Genomic DNA, 18,952 nt, shown 5'->3' on the forward strand with positions numbered 1-18,952 from the left:
TGCATCAATTCTATCTGTCCTCAAGTTCACTGATTCTATCCTCTGTCATTTCCACTCTGAGTTTTAAAAAATCTGTTATTGTATAATTCTGACTTGGCCCTTTTTTATTTCTAGTTCTTTGAATTTTCTACTTTTGTCATTGTTTCAAGATAATTTGTATTTGCTCATTGACACATTTTTAATATGCCTATTTTAAAGTCATCTTGATGTATCATTGAAGCTACGATTTTCCTGGTTCTTGGTGTGACAGGTAATTTCCAATTGTATCCTGGACATTTTGTCTGTTAGGAGACTCTGGGCCCTATTTAAATATTCTATTTTAGTGGGCAGTCACCTTGTTTATCTTTAGCACATAGGCCCTGGCCTACTAGGCATTGCAGGTCCATTGACAGATTAATTTTCAGAGCCTTTGTGGTGATGTTTTGATCTGTCCTCTGCCAGAGTATCCTCTTTGTCCTTGGCCCTGAGACTCCTGAGGCTGAGTGATTTTTGTGGTAGAATCCCTCCTGTCCATGCCATCTGACATTCTAGTGTTTAGGGTGGGAAGGTGAGTCAGGCCTGCTGGGGTGAAGATGCTTCCAAAACTGAGCTGCTTATTGTGACAGTGTCCTTTCTGTTGTTGCCAGGCCACTCTAGTATCACCCAGTACAGAAGGGAAGTCTCAAGCCTAGTAGGAAAGAACACTGCCCCTGGCCACTTTTTTTAATGGGGCTCATCTAGCCCTCTCACTGGTGGTTCCTGGCTTACCCAGTGGTGTCAGAAGGATTTCAGCTGATCAGGGGGAGGAACACGTGTATCTATTGCTCTGCTAGGAACGGTCAGGCCTAGTTCTCTTTTTCTACTAGGTGAGGGACGTGTGAGATGCTCTGATAGTGTGTTTTTCTCTAGTCCTAGGGTTCTGAACCAATTAACCTTTCTCTTACCACCTTTTAGGGTCCTCCTTTGGTTGTCTTTGTACCATTTCTGGGATTTACAGATATACTTAGTGAGGAGGGGCTGGGAGATCCAGGTCTATACCATTTTGTCCGGGCCAATTTTCAGCCCAATTCTTTTAATGTTTATCATAGTTTCTAAATTATTTCTGAAATGGAATGATTTTCCTAGAGATATCTAGCTGAGACACCATAGCTTAGTAAAATTTGGATTGGTTCTTATGTATGTAATTTGTGTCTGCTTATCATGGAAGAGGTATTATCATCATCCCTATTTTAAGGTGAAAAGGTGGAAAGAAAGAACCTGGGGTCAGAAGGAGGTTCTAGCTGAATGCACCGACCACATAGGGCTATTGGGAGGATTAAATGAAATAAAACAAATAATGCACTGATCACCAGTACATGCAGGAACAGTGAGTGCCCACGTTATTGTTCCTCTTCTTCTGCATTGCCCAATTTTTCCCTTATTTAAGGTCCCCAAGGACAGAAACTATCTTTTTTTCATCTTGTATCCTAGGGTCTAGAACAGTACCTGGCAATACAAATTAAACTGCCTGACTGGCATTTATATCATTTATAACATCACTATCTCCCTCCAGCCATGCTCTTTCCCTTCTCTCAATTTTTCTTGAACCCCTTGTGATTCAGTTTCTTGGATTAGCTCATCTATGGCTTTCCTTCCCCTCTATTCCCTTGCTGTGCCTTCAAGCAGTAAGCTTCTCTGGGTTCATGTATTTTAATGATTCTCTGCTTCTTAGTCATCTCATTCTTGGGGCAAAGTTATAATTTTTTTTTTCCCTTCTGAAAAGTCTAGGCAGTAACAATCATATTCCCTGTGACCTGGGAGAGATGAAGTATTTCTCTATAGCATCCGTTTTACTTTCTCAGAGTAATGGACCTACTTCACAAGTACAGGTTTTTAGCCAATTAATTTCTTCCTCATAGCAGATCAAGAGGCTGTAAGGATAAGTTCTAAATTTAATTCCAAGTTACTGTAACCTAAAAATCAAACCTAGATGAAAACAACTAGCATTTAAACCTTAATGTCTCCCAAATCTGAATCTTCTATTAACACATAAAATTGACTCAAGAAAACCTATTAACTTTGCCTCAACAAATTAAATAGGTTAGAAAAACACTTTGAACTATCTAAAAAAGCACATTTATTCTGACACTATATAATGAGAACACACGTACAAATTAAGAAACAATACACACCTAATACTACGCTGCGTGTATTTCTTAGGAACTTGGAAACAAAAATTTCCAAATTATACCCCAGAGCCTTCTGCCAGTTCTAACACACATCTGACGTTATGCAGAACTGAAGTTTAAGGAGTTCACTTTTTTTCTTAAACAACACAAATGAAGGATTTATACTCACAGGTGGCTTAGAAACAGAGTATCTCATATTTGGGGGCAGAAAGCACAGAATTCAGGAGTGCTCTTCCTTTCAGCAGGAGACACGGCTTATGAGACATCTTTGTAACAAAAATAGACACTAAAAAAGTTAATTTTACTCAGCTTTATTATTCAATTTTTTTTCTTTTGTATTGAAATAAACAGTTTGCAGACTTTCAAGTCATTAAAACATGACCAGGTAGGAAAAAAATCAGTTAAACATTTACTACCATAATTTGGATTAAGATACATAATATTCTTAGTTTCTTTTCAACAGACAAAATATGCCATTGGTTCAAGGATACATTAGACCCTTTCAATTCAAGGTCACACCATGAAAAGTAGAAAAATACAATGTGAGATAATTTATTGAATCCAATGTTTTTAGTAGATTAACACTCTTCTTTAAAAGCAAAAATTACTTTCGTTGTTTTTTTTTTTTTTTTTTTTTAATATTTAGGTCTTTACTGCTCAAAGCAGATCACTCTTTTTTTTCTGGATTAAGTTAGGGTATTTTTTTGAATCTTTTTGAAATGGTGCTTAAACTTACATAAAGTGAACATCTTTGAACTGTGAGAAGGCAAAATGAGAAACCAGAATATTTAATAACTTTATATGACTTTAGAAGTACTGATGTCTTGTAGCATCTGGATCCAGGCATCCTTGGATGTCTGGATGTGTCTGTGGTTAACTGCACACTCTGGTCAGAGTGGTTCAAATTTAGACAAGAAAATCTCATACAGTTAAACTGAGTTGATGGTTCTTTGATATGAGAATATAGACTAAACATGTATCTGATTCTAGAAGCATAGTATAAATATAATAACAAAGAAAAATGAAGACTTTGTGTCTAAAGCATAACTTGTTGGTAAACAATGAGATTAGAAAAATATAAAGGAAAAAACCTTTTTTTTTTTCTAGAGACTGACCATGACTATGACTTAGAGTTCAAAGTTTCAAATCAATATTAATTACATTTTATGAAATTTCCAATTAAGCGGTTAAGTAGAAATTGGGCTCATTAGCTGAAACAAGTTTACAAAGGGCAATATTACTCTGGTGGGACTGTTAAACTCTGAGGATGGTGTTTTATTTAATAGACAGCATGGACTTCATACATATCCATTATCAGTGCCTTGAAAACCAAACAACTTTAAAAGTTAGCAGCAGTTTCTGCAAGTACAAAAATACACATCTATTACATAACATATGCTAGTAAAATTTGTCAAGATATATTATTATACAAACTCAAAGCATTTTAGATAGAGCATCAGTCTAATATATTATAGATTGACAGAGTATAATAAAATGACACGTAGTCTGTCTTCAAATCATACAATATTAATACTTTACAGCAATATTAGCTATTCACATTAAATGGTACAGGAGTATCTAAGGGAACACAGAGACTAGGAGTGGTTACTGAAGAACTTCAGCATCTATTTTTCTTCTATACTTCAAACTGGGTGGACAATTTTCTACTTGCCAATATGAAAGAAAAAAGGCTAGAAATGTTATTTTGTTAAGTAGAGAAGCAACTTCTTCTATAAAGACACTCCAAGCCATGAGGGCTTCATTCACATCTTGTAGTTCTGACAGTAGTATGCCCTAAGGGTGAGGGGAATCCCTGCTGCCTTTATATATTACACCACAGAAGGTGCATGTGGACACTTAGGAGTCTAAATATGGGAGTGGTTCATTATAAGGTACAATCTACTTTACACCTGTGACTGAGATGGCCAGTGTCATGAAGGAGCTCTGTGAACAGAGTCCAAAGTTAACTATGATGCTTAGGAGAAACAGGGCCATGTTCCCTAGAGGTAGGTAGCACCTGTAGCTAATACTGAAATAACTTCTTCTGTCTTAGAGGAAACATTATCTTTTTTCTATAAATGAAAAACACAACCTTTAGGACAACAGGAAACATTTGACATGAAAGTTTCTGGGTGGCTAAGAAAAATCATTTGGAATAAATAGGTTTGTGGGAGAAAGGTCCATCTCATGTTGAACTAAAAAGACCAAATGGGTTCTAAGCAACTTCTTGGAAGTATTTAAAGTGAAGCAAGAGGCACATGTATTCCTGACTCTATCCCTTCCTACGGGCCAGCGAAGCCCAACAATCCACAGAGATAATCCAGAGATGTCCTGGTGTCACCTTCAAGGCAAGAGGAGAAATGTCCACAGACATGAAGGAAAGCAATGGGGTCTAGATCATGAATCGTTTAGGGCAGAGCTATGCAAAACCTTATGCAAGAAAAGAAATCCAAAGCCAAAGACTATTTGAAAAAAGGCCTGTCAGCCACTCTGGTGGCTCTTCTGTGACTCTACAACCTGCCAGCCTCAAAACTGCTCTCTCAAGTGCCAAATGACAATTAGAAAAGGAATGGTTTACCATTCGTTTTTTCTGGCTAAGAGGCAAAGGGTGGAAGAACATTTCAGCAAAGAGGAGCCACCCTTTGGCCACATGTTGGCCATGCTATGGCTATCTTTTCCTCCACACTAAGATAGCAAATGAGGTCAGAAGGTCACCTTCTAATAGGAAAAAATGCAGTTCTGGAGAGTGTTTCTAGCTCAAGCACCTGTGGAAAGGATACTGAAATGAACAACCATTTTCCTGCTGTCTCCTCTGAGGAAGAGGGTATCATATCATAGTTTTTTTGGTTGGTTGTGTTGGTTGATTCACTTTTCCACTAGTGTTTCCTTGCTCCCAAAGCCTCCTCAGAGCAAGGAAACACTAATGAAAAAACCAATCAACCAACACAACCAGCTGATTGGTTTTTCCACTAGTGTTTTTCCTTGCTCTGCAGAGTTGTGTCCCTCAAGCCTCCACAGAGCAAGGAAACTCTGATGGAAAAACCAATCAACTAACATAACAAGCTGATTGGTGTTTCCACTAGTGTTTTTCCTTGCTCTGCAGAGTTGTGCCCCTCAAGCCCCCAGAGAGCAAGGAAACACTAATGGAAAAACCAATCAACCAACACAACCAGCTGATTGGTTTTTCCACTAGTGTTTTTCCTTGCTCTGCAGAGTTGTGTCCCTCGAGCCTCCACAGAGCAAGGAAACACTGATGGAAAAGCCAATCAACCAACACAACCAGCCGATTAGCTTTTCCACTAGTGTTTTTCCTTGCTCTGCAGAGTTGTGTCCCTCGAGCCTCCACAGAGCAAGGAAACACTGATGGAAAAACCAATCAACCAACACAACCAGCTGATTGGTTTTTCCACTAGTGTTTTTCCTTGCTCTGCAGAGTTGTGTCCCTTGAGCCGCCACAGAGCAAGGAAACACTAGTGGAAAAATGAATCGACCAACACAACCAACGAAAAAACCTATGGTATGATACTCTTGGTTCTTTATCACTCTGGTTCTTTCCACTTAGCTGCACCAACAGGCTGATACCTGAAATGATCCTGGGAAGGCAGGTGACAGACTGTAAGATGTCACAGAAATGGCCACTGGCTTGGATTCAGGGAAAAGGTTCACATGATATCAGAAGGCTTTCCTTCCTAATGCTTTGATAAGTGGAATTTTTCTTGCCTACTTATTAATGTGGATAGTTTCTCTGTACCCTTCCTTCTTCTCCACAGTTCTTGTTCTTCTGGCCTTCTTGTGACACTGGTCTCACCGTATAAGGCATGTTTCCTCTACAGAAGATGATTTCTGCTTGGATTTCCTAAAATGCGTGACGGGATCAAATCATGCTCTAGTAAGGAAAAGTCTCCCGAACATTTAGGTGACAAAATATTTTAGTCTAAACTTTTTGCCAAATAGTCTAATGAAGAGAATGCTTTTGTTGTCCTAAGTATTAGCAATGATCATCCTTATGCTACCCATCTCAGGCATTTTAGACAAGGGGATGTAATAATTATTATCTTTATACCATTACTGGCCCAGGTTGTGTGCTTGTAGACATCAAGTCTTACTGCTGTTGAATGTCTTTGGTTAAAGGTTCGTCCTCCACATCATAAACCACTGCAGGCCCTGAGTCTGGGCTGGACCCATCATGCACAGTCAAGGAGCTGGGTGAGGGTGGTTCAGGAGGCAGAGTACCAGGAGGATACTGCCCACTATTCTCTCCGTCCTTGGGTGACCCCATACAAAGCTCGAGTCTATCTTCCACCAGGCTGAATGGAGAGCTAGCACGTTTCTCTGAGTCCTGGCTGGGGTGAGAACTGCAACACTGGGCTGCCTGCATAGCTCCAAGTCCTTCAGCGGCCGCTAGGGGGGTGTCTTTCTGGCTCTCTTGCACTGCACTGGCTTCTGGGACGCCAGAACCATGCGGAGGTGGTTCCATGGGACCTTTTAGAGAATTTATGTTATTTTCCTCTGGCCTGGGTGCCTTTGTCTTCTTTTTGAGGGACCAGTTTTTCAAACTGGCTAGCCCACTTCTCAACCACGTGCTGGGGTGAAGAGTTACAGAGCGCTTCTGTGACTGCCACTCAACACTGTCCTTCTTAGTATGAGCCAGGTGGCTGGTGGCCTGCTCTGAGGAGGGACCAGGGAGTCCAGAAATGAGGCTATAACTAAAGTCAGAAGAGAGCTCTTCCTCTTTTCTTTGAGCCTGAAAAGTGCAATCTATTGGAGAGGAAGTTTCAGTTGGTGTAAACACGGAGTGTTCAGAAATCTGTGAAAAAGCACTATCTTGGGAGCTCACGGATGAGCCAGACGGGGAGGTGGCTGGAGAGGACAAGCTGGAATAGCTAGTCCTTGGGCAAATGTTTAACCTGGGGGGTACGACCTTCTCATTGTTTTGGTTTGTGGCACTACTCTTGCCCACCTCGATGCCCATGACCAAACTCTGATTAATAAGCTTCTGCCCTTCCATTTGCAAAGACTTGTGCCGCTTGAGATAATCGTCCTCTCCATGCAAGAGACTGGCTTCACAGCTGGCTTTGTGTTGTTTCTTTGAACAAATCCCCCTGAGATAGGTCAGTCTGCAGTGCTGGTCATTGATGCTGGGCTCTGAGCAGCGCCGGTGCCTCCTGGAACTCTTGAGGGCATCTGCTGTGTGCAGCGGGGAGTAGCCAGATGTATCTGTATTAAAGGGCTGGTCCCTGGGATGATCGCATGAGGAGGAGATGTGACTATAAGATGCCACGGAGATGGCCACGGGCTTGGATTTAGGAAAAAGTTTCATGTGATTTCCTTCATTATCGGACAAGCTTTTCTTCTTAATATTTTTATTAGTGGCATTCTTCTTGGTATTAGTGCCTGTGACTAAACTTGGTTTAAAATGTGTCTCACCCTCTTCCTGGAGGGGTCGATTCTGATTCACATGGTTCTCATCTTTTTTTGAGAGAATTGCATCACAGCTGGACTTGCGCAGCTTTTTCTGATAAAACTCCCTGAGATAGGAAAGCTTTGAGTCTAGATAGTCAATGCTGGGCTCCGAGCAGCGCCGTTGTCGCCTCAGGCCCTTTGGAGCACCTGGGGCAGTGGACGGGTGGCTGGGCGTGCTCAGGCTGGTGGGGGCCCCGGCAGGATCCTGCCGTGGGACCCTGTGTACACTACCACAGTCACGGGCTTGGATTCGAGAGGCTGCTCCACTCGGATGTCTCCATCTTTAGAACGCTCTAAGTCAAAGTCGCCCAGGGCTAAGAGGCCTTCCCCCTCAGGCTGGTCGAGGTCATAGTCACTGAGGGTCAGCACGGAGTCCATGCTTCTGCTACCCTGGCCAAGGTTCTTCACCAGGTCGCTGCACGGAGCATCAACATCCTCATTCAGCTCGTTTTCCAAGCTGTCATAGGAGGAGTCGTTCAGCTGGAAGCAAGAGGTATCTGTCGGAAAAGCAAACCATGATTAACGTTTTTACTTACCGCGAATGCACGCCGCCTTAAAAATAAAAAGAGTAAAAGACGCCGACTGTGCTGATGCTTAGTTCCACGTACACTGTTTAAATCCCTACTCTCGAGAGAGAAAGGATCTTTCACAATCTTCCCGGTCGCAAGTGCAGAATTAAAAATAAATTGTTGGGGTATATTTGATTGACTTTATTTCCTGAAGTAAGGGGCTTTCCTTAAGTAAGATTTCCTCAAAGCAATGAGGACGTGTCATAATACCAAGAATCCATAAAAATATAGGAAGGAATTAATGCCAGATATACACAGTCTAAATAAGAGTCTGTTCTTTAGACAGACTAGCTGGTGGATATACATAATTAACTCTGGTCTCAGAGAAGCCATTTACTAACTGTATCAATTTCTCTTTGCCAAAGTTCTTTAATATGCATTGCTTTATTTAATCTTTACTATAACCCCAACAGCTAGATATTATGGTGATCCATATTTATAGATGATGATATGATGTTCAGTGGCACAGAATGACTGTCCAAAGACAGCGTAACTCGTAACTGCTGGTACGGGAATTCACAATCTGGAAGGATGACTGTCTTTAACGCCCCCTGTCCTCACCACCTTCTACCCCCGTGTTCTGCAGTTCTGAGAGGTCTCGGTGACCTCCAGGAGGAAGGTGAGGAGGAAAAAAACCACGGCTGCCTCTACTGCCCCTGGGCCTTCTACTCCAGTTTCAACCACAGCAGTTCTGTCCTATACGTTGGGGTTCCTTGTGAAGTTTCATATAAAAAAGGTTACAAACATCATACCATGCAATGCTGCCACTAACAACTTCTTGGCGTTTGGACCTCGCTTATACATTTCTTAACCCTGCACCGCCTTAACACACCCTGACCTGGCAGAGCTTCCAAGCGAGAAGCTCGGGCTGCCTGCCCACTGACCCAGGTGAGAGGCTCCCTGCACCTGAGCTGCTGTGCGCCAGGGTGACCACTGTCCCAGCTGCTACACAGACAACAGTCCAATCATTCACGGTACCTGAGGCGTTCTCTCTAGGATCGCGTCTCACTGAAACTTCTCCCAGGAGGGAAGTGATTTCTTCTCCAAATATCCTACAGCAATTTTCAATCAGAAATTGTATAAGCAGAGAAATCTGTACAAAAAAAGGACACTAATGAAGTGCTACTTCTCATAGAGCACGTCTGTAAATCACTTTCATACATGAATACCGACTGTAACAAAAATGCAAAGGAATCCTGAGAAAAATTCATGTCTGCGTTAAAAGTATACAAAATCGTTTCCTCTAAAAAACTATGATACTTTCGAGAGTAGGTTGAGCATAGAAATTAATTTAATTAGTGGACTAAAGTTATTATTTGCAGCCTTGGCTTAATGCTGACATTTTTATACCAATAGTTCTGTCTTTAAAATTAGGGTAATTTAAAATATTTTCCATAAGGCCTTTGGAGCGAAGAAATATACTTTCTCATTAAAATTCATGAAACTGCATTAGATTAAGCCTATATTTATTTCTTCTGTAAGAGGCAGGTGTCATAAGTGTGGGAAGTGGGTATCCTCTGTGGATTTATTGTGAAGAGAGACACAGCTTGCTTTGTGTCTGATGAGGCTCTTCCTGTGCATTTCCTTCCCTTAGGCTTCCTAACAGGACGTGCTGGGGAAGAGGTAAGACTTTTACTAAGGAGCTTTGTGCCTCCACTGAGATACACTGGAACCTCTACATAGTTGTTGTTGTTTTTTTTTGTTTTTGTTTTTTTTTTCTCTCAAGAGTTGAGGCAAAGGAGCAGGCAGAATGTTGCGAACAAGGTAGACCAAAATCCTAACCCCTTTCCTAACCACCAGGCACCACGGGAGTGTGATTTCAAGTAACTACTGTATGACCTAGGTGTTATCACCAGCTCTACTTTTTAGGTGAGGAAACTGGATCAATGTAAGTAACCCTGCTCAAGACTTACATCTGGCAAGTGGTAAGGCTGAGAATTCAACCTTGCCCTGTTGAATTCCAAAATCCTTATTTCTTTTTAAAGTCCTATCAACTGCTTTCTTATCCTCTGTGGTTTAAGTCAGCCATGGTTGTTACATCGTCTTAAAAGGAAAAGAGAAGGAACCCAACTGCTATCACTTTTTTTTTTTTTTCTTCCACTGCACCTGTGGCATATGGAACTTCCACAGCTAGGAAGGGTGCTAGGGGTCAAATCGGAGCTGCAGCTGTAGGCCTACTCCACAACCATAGCCACACCAGATCCTTAACACACCGACTGAGGTCAGGGATTGAAGCTGTGTCCTCATGGACACTATGTCAGGTTCTTAACCTGATGAACCACAATAGGAACTCTCTGCTTTCACTTTTTTGCTCAAGAAATCATCTTTCTAGGGAGTTTCTATTGTGGCTCAGCGGGTTACAAACCTGATTGGTACCCATGAGGATGTGGGTTCGTTCCCTGGCCTCACTCAGTAGGTTAAGGATCTGGTGTTGCTGTGAGCTGTGGTGTAGGTTGCAGACCAGGCTCGGATCCTGCGTTGCTATGGCTATGGTATAGGCGATTCAACTTCTAGCCTGGAACTTTCCATATGCCTCAGTGCGGCCCTAAAAATTAAAAAAAAAAAAGAAAAAAGAAAAAAGAAATAATGTTTCTATAGTCTATCAGGATAGGATAAAACACTCGTTGTACTCAAATTTATAAGGAGATGTACTTCAGTTATTTAATAAAATGTCTTTCAGAATTAATACCCTGAATTTTACATTCAAAATGGGGACTTGGTCCCCCAGGGCATAAAAATGAAAAACTTCATTACCTTTTTTGTAAATTCGCCTTCTTGTTCTGGGCTGGCCGAAGCAGGAGGACAAAGAATGCTCGGAGCAATGCACACCGCTAAATTAAATGCAGTCATCTGATTGGATGAGGACTGCTGCTCAATGTTGTGTAAAACACCAAAAAGATATCTCAGGAGAGTAACATTGGCTCTCGGAAGTTGGTCTAATAGCCTAAAGACAGAAAAATGTACTCTGTAAGCAAACATTTCATAGAAAACTTGTATAGACAAGCATCTCTTGCTTTTCGTGGAGAACCACGCAAGGCAGGAACAAGTTCAGAGGTGCGGGTGTGTCCATTAACATCGTGCATGCTGAGAGAGGACTGCCTGTACAGAGGCGAGAAAGCGGGCGCTGGGGATTTATTTCCTTATTCTGTGCCCTGTCCTCCCAACCCAATGGAAATGTAAAAGAATGCAGAAAGAAAAATGGTTCATAAAAAAAATGCTGCCTAAAAAATTTATCTGAAACTTGTACAGTGTGTCTTAGGCAAATCCTGTAACATTACAGAATATTCTCAACCAACCCCCACTCTCCCTCAAAGCTTTTTGATGGAATTAAACACAAATTACATTTAACGTGCTCACATATACGTCAAACTTAAAATAGTATTTTTCCTGCTGGTCTTATTTTGGAATGGCTAAGGGATTTTTTAAATTATCATTCATGAAAGATGATTTTTTTTACTACCATACAGAAAACATATATGTTGATATTTATGGTATTGCTCTTTTCCAACAAGAGTGTGTAACCCGAGGAAGAAAATGCGTATAGTTTTGTAGGGACAAATTACGAAAGACATCAAAATGGACCAAAAGATTACTGAATGTCTTCAATGAAAATCAAGGCATTGTCTAGCGTACCCTTTTGGGGTATCTGATTCTATGGGGACCCGAAACCTTTGAGTTATTTTACAAGTCAAAACTGTAGATTCCTGATAGCAATGCACTTAACACTTGTCTATTGACTTGACAGGTCTGATTGGTAGAGACAAATGACTTATTTGCACACCCCTGCCTTCCATGTCCTAGTAGAAAAAGCCAGTTTTTACATCTATTTGTAAATTCATTTCAGCATTTTTGAAGTGGTAGCTTGAAGTCTCCTTTAAACTGGAAATAACATTTTGCTAATTCTCTCATTAATTAATGTTTTAAATACAATCTTTCACATGTGTTCACTTTACATTTGTATGAAAACCTTCATTTTACCCTCTTAAAATTATCATTTAATGGTTTATAGACTATAAATGAGCAACAGAATACAGAATCTGATGTTCACCATTTCTGCAAAGTTTGGAAATCAACTGCAATGGAAGCAGAGACGGTGTTTTGTTACATGGCTTTGATTCTGGTCTTCCAGACTTACACTATGTTCTTCTACTAATCAAAGGTATCTATCAGCAGCAATATAGAGATAATAATCTGTATTTGAAAGCTGCTCAAGAAAAAACTGTACTAAACAAGCATATGCAAATGAATGATACTGGGATTCTTGGGTTTTCACAGAACTGGAAATACTGCTTTTTGTTAATGGACACTTACTTCTTTCCTATTCTCTTATAATGCAGGAAATACTCAATGGGGGTGGCAGGATCTGCCAGAGACTTCTCTTTGCACAAGTATAGACAGTGCATTCTTTGTGACTTTGCAACTTCCTTTTTCTGTGACACTTGTCCCTCTGAAGTATTTCCACAGACCCTTCTCCACATAGCACTGAATACACTACATTGTAATTCTTGGTTTTATCCATCTATTCTACTAGACTGTGAGCTCCTTGAGGGGAAGGAATTTTCTCTGTATGAATTCATTTGCTAAATGAAGTGTATAGAGAATTGTCTGGTTAGTTGACTATTTACCAAAACTAAGATCATAATTAGGTCTAATAGTTTGTAGCTCCTACCAGCTTCGGATAATATGGTAGGTGTACAATGGTCAAGTTCCATGTCAGTAACATTAGGGAAAGGATAACAGCCATGATAGTAGTGAGTATGAATCTATTTTTAAACTGGTTCCCATGGGTGTGACTTTGATCATCATTATTATATTAATAGACAAGCTTAGAAAATACGAGTTCTTTAAGAAGCATTTTTGAGAAATTACCAAATCAGAATAATTACCTTTGAACTGCATTTATTTTCTCTTCATCATTTCCTTGATCCATGACACAGACCCAATGATCATAGAGATCTGATGAAAAAATACTTCCTGGGATATTTCGTAGAAAATCCTTCATAGGGAGAAAAAGAAATATTTTAAATTATTATTCTCATACTGAAGAAATTAGAAAGACACTTTATTGGAAAGTTCAGTTAAGGTCTCCCTTCTCAAGAATACACAGCGCTCTGTGCCAACCTTCCAATGATGTGCACACATACAAACATACAATTTAATTTTCTTCTAACAAAGACCAGAGGGAAACTGGAGTCGGGACTAGTGATAAAAGACAACCTGTTTGGGCTGAAACTTGTTTGTGTACGTTTGGCAAACCTGCATAACATGGCAGGGTTGGGCGAACCATCCTAAATCCTTTTAATTTCCCTTCTCAAATCACTAGTTAAAAGAAATGGATGAATATATTTGCAAGAGTCATAATGTGGTAGTCAGTCACCCAGTCATCCTACACATAGTTATTTATCTGTGCCAGGCACCATTTGAGGTGCTAGGGACAGAGCAGTAAATGAAACGAAGTCCCTGTTATCTTAGAACTTTATATTCCAGGGGCATCCCTGAAGAACTCTGTTCAGAGGTAGTTTCTCCCCATGTTCCGCACAGAAGGGCTCTTGCGGATTGGGGGTGGGGGAGGGGAGCATGCCACGTTATTGGCTCTGGAAGCCTGGACACCATCCTGATGCCTAAAGTACACTGAGTAACATGTCCCAGGTTTCTGGCCTTCAAGACCCTTTTCTGCTGAGACCTTTTTCTGCAGGTCCGGGTGTGGAGAAACCAGATGATGACACAAGCAGGATAGAACCAAGGGAGTTTGTTGTTGGACATATGTTAAAAAAAAAAAAAAAAAGCTAATAAATAAACTAGATTTGGTTCTGGTCCTATGATTCTTTCTGGGCTAGACCTGCTCTCTCTCTTGCTTTCAGCAGGGTACTAATAAGCCAAGCCTGCAAAGTCTGATCTCTACCTGAGTAAACTTCAGGCAGAGAAAACTCCGTTTCATTTCTAAGCATTGTACCCACAGTTGACTGTCCTCTTGCACGTTCTTACTTATACTGTGGGGAAAGGTGAAAGTCTGCACTTGAATAATTTTAGTTCTGGCTGTTAAATCAAATCAGCTATTTTACCTGTGTGCCTTACGAAAGGCAATACACAACTTGGTGCTTATGTGTCGGAGGCTGCAGGCAGTGATTAGGTTAGCATGTTCTCCCCCAGCTTATCAGCTCCATCAGGCCAGGGTCACAGCCTCACCTTCTACCTTATACACCTCAGTGCCAAGCACAGGCTCAGACATAGTAGAGGTCATTCCCGAACTGTTGCTGTTTGTCACATGGCCAAATATTAGTGAGGGACAATGGAAGGTCAACTAACTGTAACTGAGATTCTAAGATGATTTTTAAAACCTCTTTGTAGACATGTCGCCTATCATCATACAATTTTTTTTTTAGAGTGGTTAACAGGTAGGAAGATGATTGATTCAAAGTCTTTCTAAGCTCTATTATATTTTCCAGTAGACATGTACCGGGATACTTGTGATTCAGATGTGTCATCATAAAAGTTACCTCTTTTTGGGTACAGCTATCGAATTTTCATAATTTCAAACTAATTTTAGTTGCTGCACCTACTCTAAAAGTCAGATTCAGAAGAGCCAAAATTTGGTGTTTCAAAGTGGGGCAGTGACAATAGCTCTCTTTTTAAATCTCAGTGGAAAACATACTTATGATCTGTCTTGAAGAAAAACATCATTAAATCTTAAAACCTACACTTGAAAGATAATAACTCCTAACATCTCAATGAACTCTCCACAGCTGGAATAACAAGTTACGAAATAACAAGTACCACCACAGCTGAGAAAGGATGTGAGAGCTGGTTCTGAATTACAATCACCAACTCATTGCACTCAACGGAAAGTTCCTCCCTTCCAGAACCAGAACCCAGGCCGTCAACAGAACTCCTAAATTAATTTCAAATGAGATTCCTACAGGATTAAAAATGAACTTTTCCTCAAGCAATTTTCTTCCATTACAGTTTTAAGGGTTAAGTTTATATTTAAGCCAAAACCAGCATACATAAAAAAAAATTAAAGGAAAACTTAAGTACCACTTCCAAATAGTCTTACAAACAAAACAAAACAAAACAAAAGCTCAAAAAACTTCTGGCAAAAAGTATCTCCTTTCTTGCAACCACTTGGAAGAAATCAGAGTAAAACCCAGTTACATGATTATAAAACTTTAATAAATCGGATCCCATCTAACCAGACTTTTCAATCATTTGGATTCTTTTTTGTCTTCTGTTTACTCCTGGACAAGTATTATTTCTTCAAGTTGAAGTACAGTTTAACTCTTCTAGAACCATACTTCTTTATGGTATTCCTTAACAATTTAGCACAAAGTTTTAAGAAGTGTAGTGCTATGAAAAGTAGCATAATAAGGAAAATTTTCTAAAACACAGGCTTTAACTTCTTAAATTAAGAGATGAGAGAAAGGCTAATTACATGGTAAGACACAAAAATTCATCTTGCATACATCTGCACGCATGACATATATCTGGCCAAGAACACCATACATAACTTTACTGTACTCCAGGATTTGAAGGACACAAACGTTGTATAACATAGACTAGGTATCACAGCTCCAATTCTCCAGTTTTTTTTTTGAGTGATACTTTATTGTGAGAGTCTATGGCTGAGGTTGTTTAAGAGTAGACATGGTCCTTTAACCAAGAGATACCTGTTTAGCAAGTTATAAAGTATGATTCTGTAAGCCATTGATCAGGAGTAGGGATATGCAAGCGTCTTTACCATGTTTTCCTTAATTTGGTTGTTATGCTCCAAGCCCTGGGATGCAGGCTGGGGCCTTGACTGTACCCCTGGCTCTTGTCTGTACCCCTGGCTCTATTCCAACCGGATGGGAGACTGGAGACAGACGTTGGTCTGCAGAAGCCATTGCTGGGGTCAAAAGCTCTGCTAAAAGCTGATTTTGACTCTAGGTTTTCCCAAAATGTAGGATGTTATCAAGAATGTGGGGAGGAAAACATTTTAGAAGAAGTCTAACTCAACTATGAATGTGATTTAACCAATCACAGCAGGGGTTCTAGGTTTTTTGCCATAAGTAAGCTTATTTGCCATGGACATCTTTGACACAAGCATTTTTGCTACAAACGCTTTTCCATAACAAACTGCCTGCAAGGCAATTCTGCCATAAAAGATAAAATAAAAAGTAAATGAGGGATATGAAAGAGAACATACTGAAACCTGAGAATAACAAAAGTAAAAATATTTTATTGCAAAATATAAAATATTTGAATGCATTTAAAATATGTGTAGATTCACGGCAATACTGCAATTAACTGATATTATTTTGTGGGTTGTACTTAGGCACCTGTCTTCCATGTCTTTCATTCACAGTATTTTATACTTTGTTTCCTTTGCTTGTTGATTAGTCTTGCCCAGTATCACACTTTTTCTTATTTGCTAAATATCTTCCTTTACTAAGAGAGGCATCAGGTTCCAAATACGAGGATGCATATTTGTGCCTGAGTTTTTGAGAAAGCTTCCACACTGTTGTTTGTTCTTGGGTCCTGTCATTTGCCCACTGATGAACGTTCCAAAGTTCTAGGGGAAGTATGGGTTCGCTCTATGCTATTAAGGCCCCTTGACTCTTTCTCCTTCAGTGTAGTGTGGCTCAAAATACAAAACCAACACTTGGGACAAATCATTATCTGTCATGATTTTTAAACTGTATATGTCAAACCAAACTGTCAATCAGTTGTTTTTTATGGCAAAACTGCCCAATGGCCAATTAGTTATGCGGTAAAAATGTTTGCAGCAAAAATGCCTGCAGCAGAGTAGCCTGCCGTGACATACCAGATACCTGTAGGATGAAGATTAAGAATCATGAAGAGTGCCACACGCAGTAAGGGTTTCATAAAAGTCGGACTGGATGTCAGAGTCATTCTGACTCCACTTTTACTTTTAAAAGGCATTAGGCAATGACTGTATCAATGAATGGAATTTTCAGTGGTCTCAGTGAGCAGTCCCCCCTGCCGCCCCCCCCCATTTTCAGGCAAATGTTTGTTTATTATGGTCAGCTGTTTCAAAGTTTCATAAAAGTTTGTTTTTGAAAAATGTGCCCTTATTAGGAAGATAGTGAGACTGTGAGGAAGTCATTATAATCAGGATGTTTATTCTGGTAAAGATGCTGGTGTATTAGGATTATTTTATATTTTTATTTAATTAAAATTTTTTTTCCCTTTGCGTGGGCTGGCAGACCTGAACATGAGGTGAGTGGTGTGGGAGGAAAAATTTTAAAAAGCACATCTGACATGCCACATCATTAGCTGTGGCTTTTAAAGGCCAATGGAATTTTGTGAAGTGTTTTTAACACTTTTTTTAGATTTTTTTTTTTTTTTTGTAATGGCTGCACGCATGGTATATGGAAATTCCCAGGCCAGGGACTGAATCCCAGCCACAGCTGTGAACTACGCCACAGTGCGGCAATGCCGGATCATGTAATCCACTGTGCCGGGCCAGGGATTGAACCCATACCTTTGCAGTTGGATTCTTAACCCACCGCACCACAGCAGGAACACCTGATTCTAATTCTACTATGGTCCTTTGCAGATGGGAATACTGTTATAATGAGAGAAACCAAGTTGTCTTTCTCCAGAGCTATGGGTGGATAAAAGGGAGAATTTCCCCTACCTTTAAGACAGATGCTATCACGAAAATAGATTCACAGTCTAGTTGTACTTCAACTCCCGAATTCAGTTTCTCTTTCAGCTCTCTGCAGGATTTCACATTAGCTGACTGTCTAAAGATGCCTTTTGTGAGGGGTCCTTTCTGATTAAGAAGGGAAAGCATATCCTACGGGGAAGTAAAGGGAAAAAAACCAAAATGACACTTCATGCATAAAAAGCACCGGAACGTACACCTGTCCTCTCCAGCTGCCAGGGACTCGGGTGCACCCGGGGAAAGCACTGAAGGGTTGGGGTGAGTGGCCCCTTAGAGGATGAAGTCAACTTGCTTCTCAGTATCTTTACACCTCTTTTGTCCTATTTACTCTCGCTGTATTCAAGGTCTAAAACATTTTACTTTAAACACTTTCATGAGACTGTCTTTTTTCAGTGAACCAATAGTCACTTCACCTATTAACCTGTCTCTCTCCTACCTCACTACTCTTTCCCTGCTATTCCCTAATACGGACTCTTTCCCCCAGATATGGAAACGTTCTTGCCAAATTCATTCTCCACTTGCTTAGCTTTCTTCTCATGTGACTTTACACTCCATCCTACTTCCTGTATTTATTTCCTTCTTTAAAATCAGCCTCTAAAATCATCTCCTCCAGGGAGCTTCCTTCATTCCATTCCATTCTGATCAGTCTTTCGTTTTGCTTTCTTTCCAGCTTTGTGTCCTTTGCTTGCCATGTAGAGAGAATGGGTATTGGAGACAAGCAACCCATTGGCTCGGAAACATAAGCTATGGCACATATTTGCTGCGTGACCTTCAGTAAACTTGAGAGTCTTATTCTTTAATTTGGAAAGCAGGAATGATGGTGATGGTGATGATGATGATAGCTGCCCTCTAAATCTGCTGTGAATGATAAGCGATAAAGTGGCTAGACTAGTGTCTGGTGCTTATAGATGCACAATATAGGATAAAGTTCCAGGCATCTAGCATAGTGCTTGGAGGATACAGGACACTCAGTAAATGTTGCTTAACAGTGATCATTTACTATATGAACTGGGGACCATATTTCCTCAGTGGCTTTCATCTGATCTCATCTACATACAAAAGATAACTAACTGCCAGAGAATGCATCTTTATACTTAAAGACTTGG

At 40.3% G+C, this 18,952-nt stretch overlaps 1 protein-coding gene across 1 annotated transcript in view; it reads right to left on the reverse strand.

The window, feature by feature from the left end:
* ARHGAP20 (Rho GTPase activating protein 20) overlaps positions 2,443 to 18,952 on the reverse strand; it is a 111,173-nt gene continuing 94,663 nt past the window's right edge. The window contains 6 exon segments of the mRNA XM_021062754.1: positions 2,443 to 7,829; positions 7,832 to 8,107; positions 9,158 to 9,272; positions 10,934 to 11,123; positions 13,066 to 13,175; positions 17,817 to 17,978. Of these exon segments, the coding sequence (XP_020918413.1) occupies positions 6,250 to 7,829; positions 7,832 to 8,107; positions 9,158 to 9,272; positions 10,934 to 11,123; positions 13,066 to 13,175; positions 17,817 to 17,978 (2,433 nt within the window). The 3' untranslated portion in view covers positions 2,443 to 6,249.

This window comes from Sus scrofa, chromosome 9 (genome assembly GCF_000003025.6).
Source record: "Sus scrofa isolate TJ Tabasco breed Duroc chromosome 9, Sscrofa11.1, whole genome shotgun sequence".
Taxonomy (NCBI): domain Eukaryota; kingdom Metazoa; phylum Chordata; class Mammalia; order Artiodactyla; family Suidae; genus Sus; species Sus scrofa.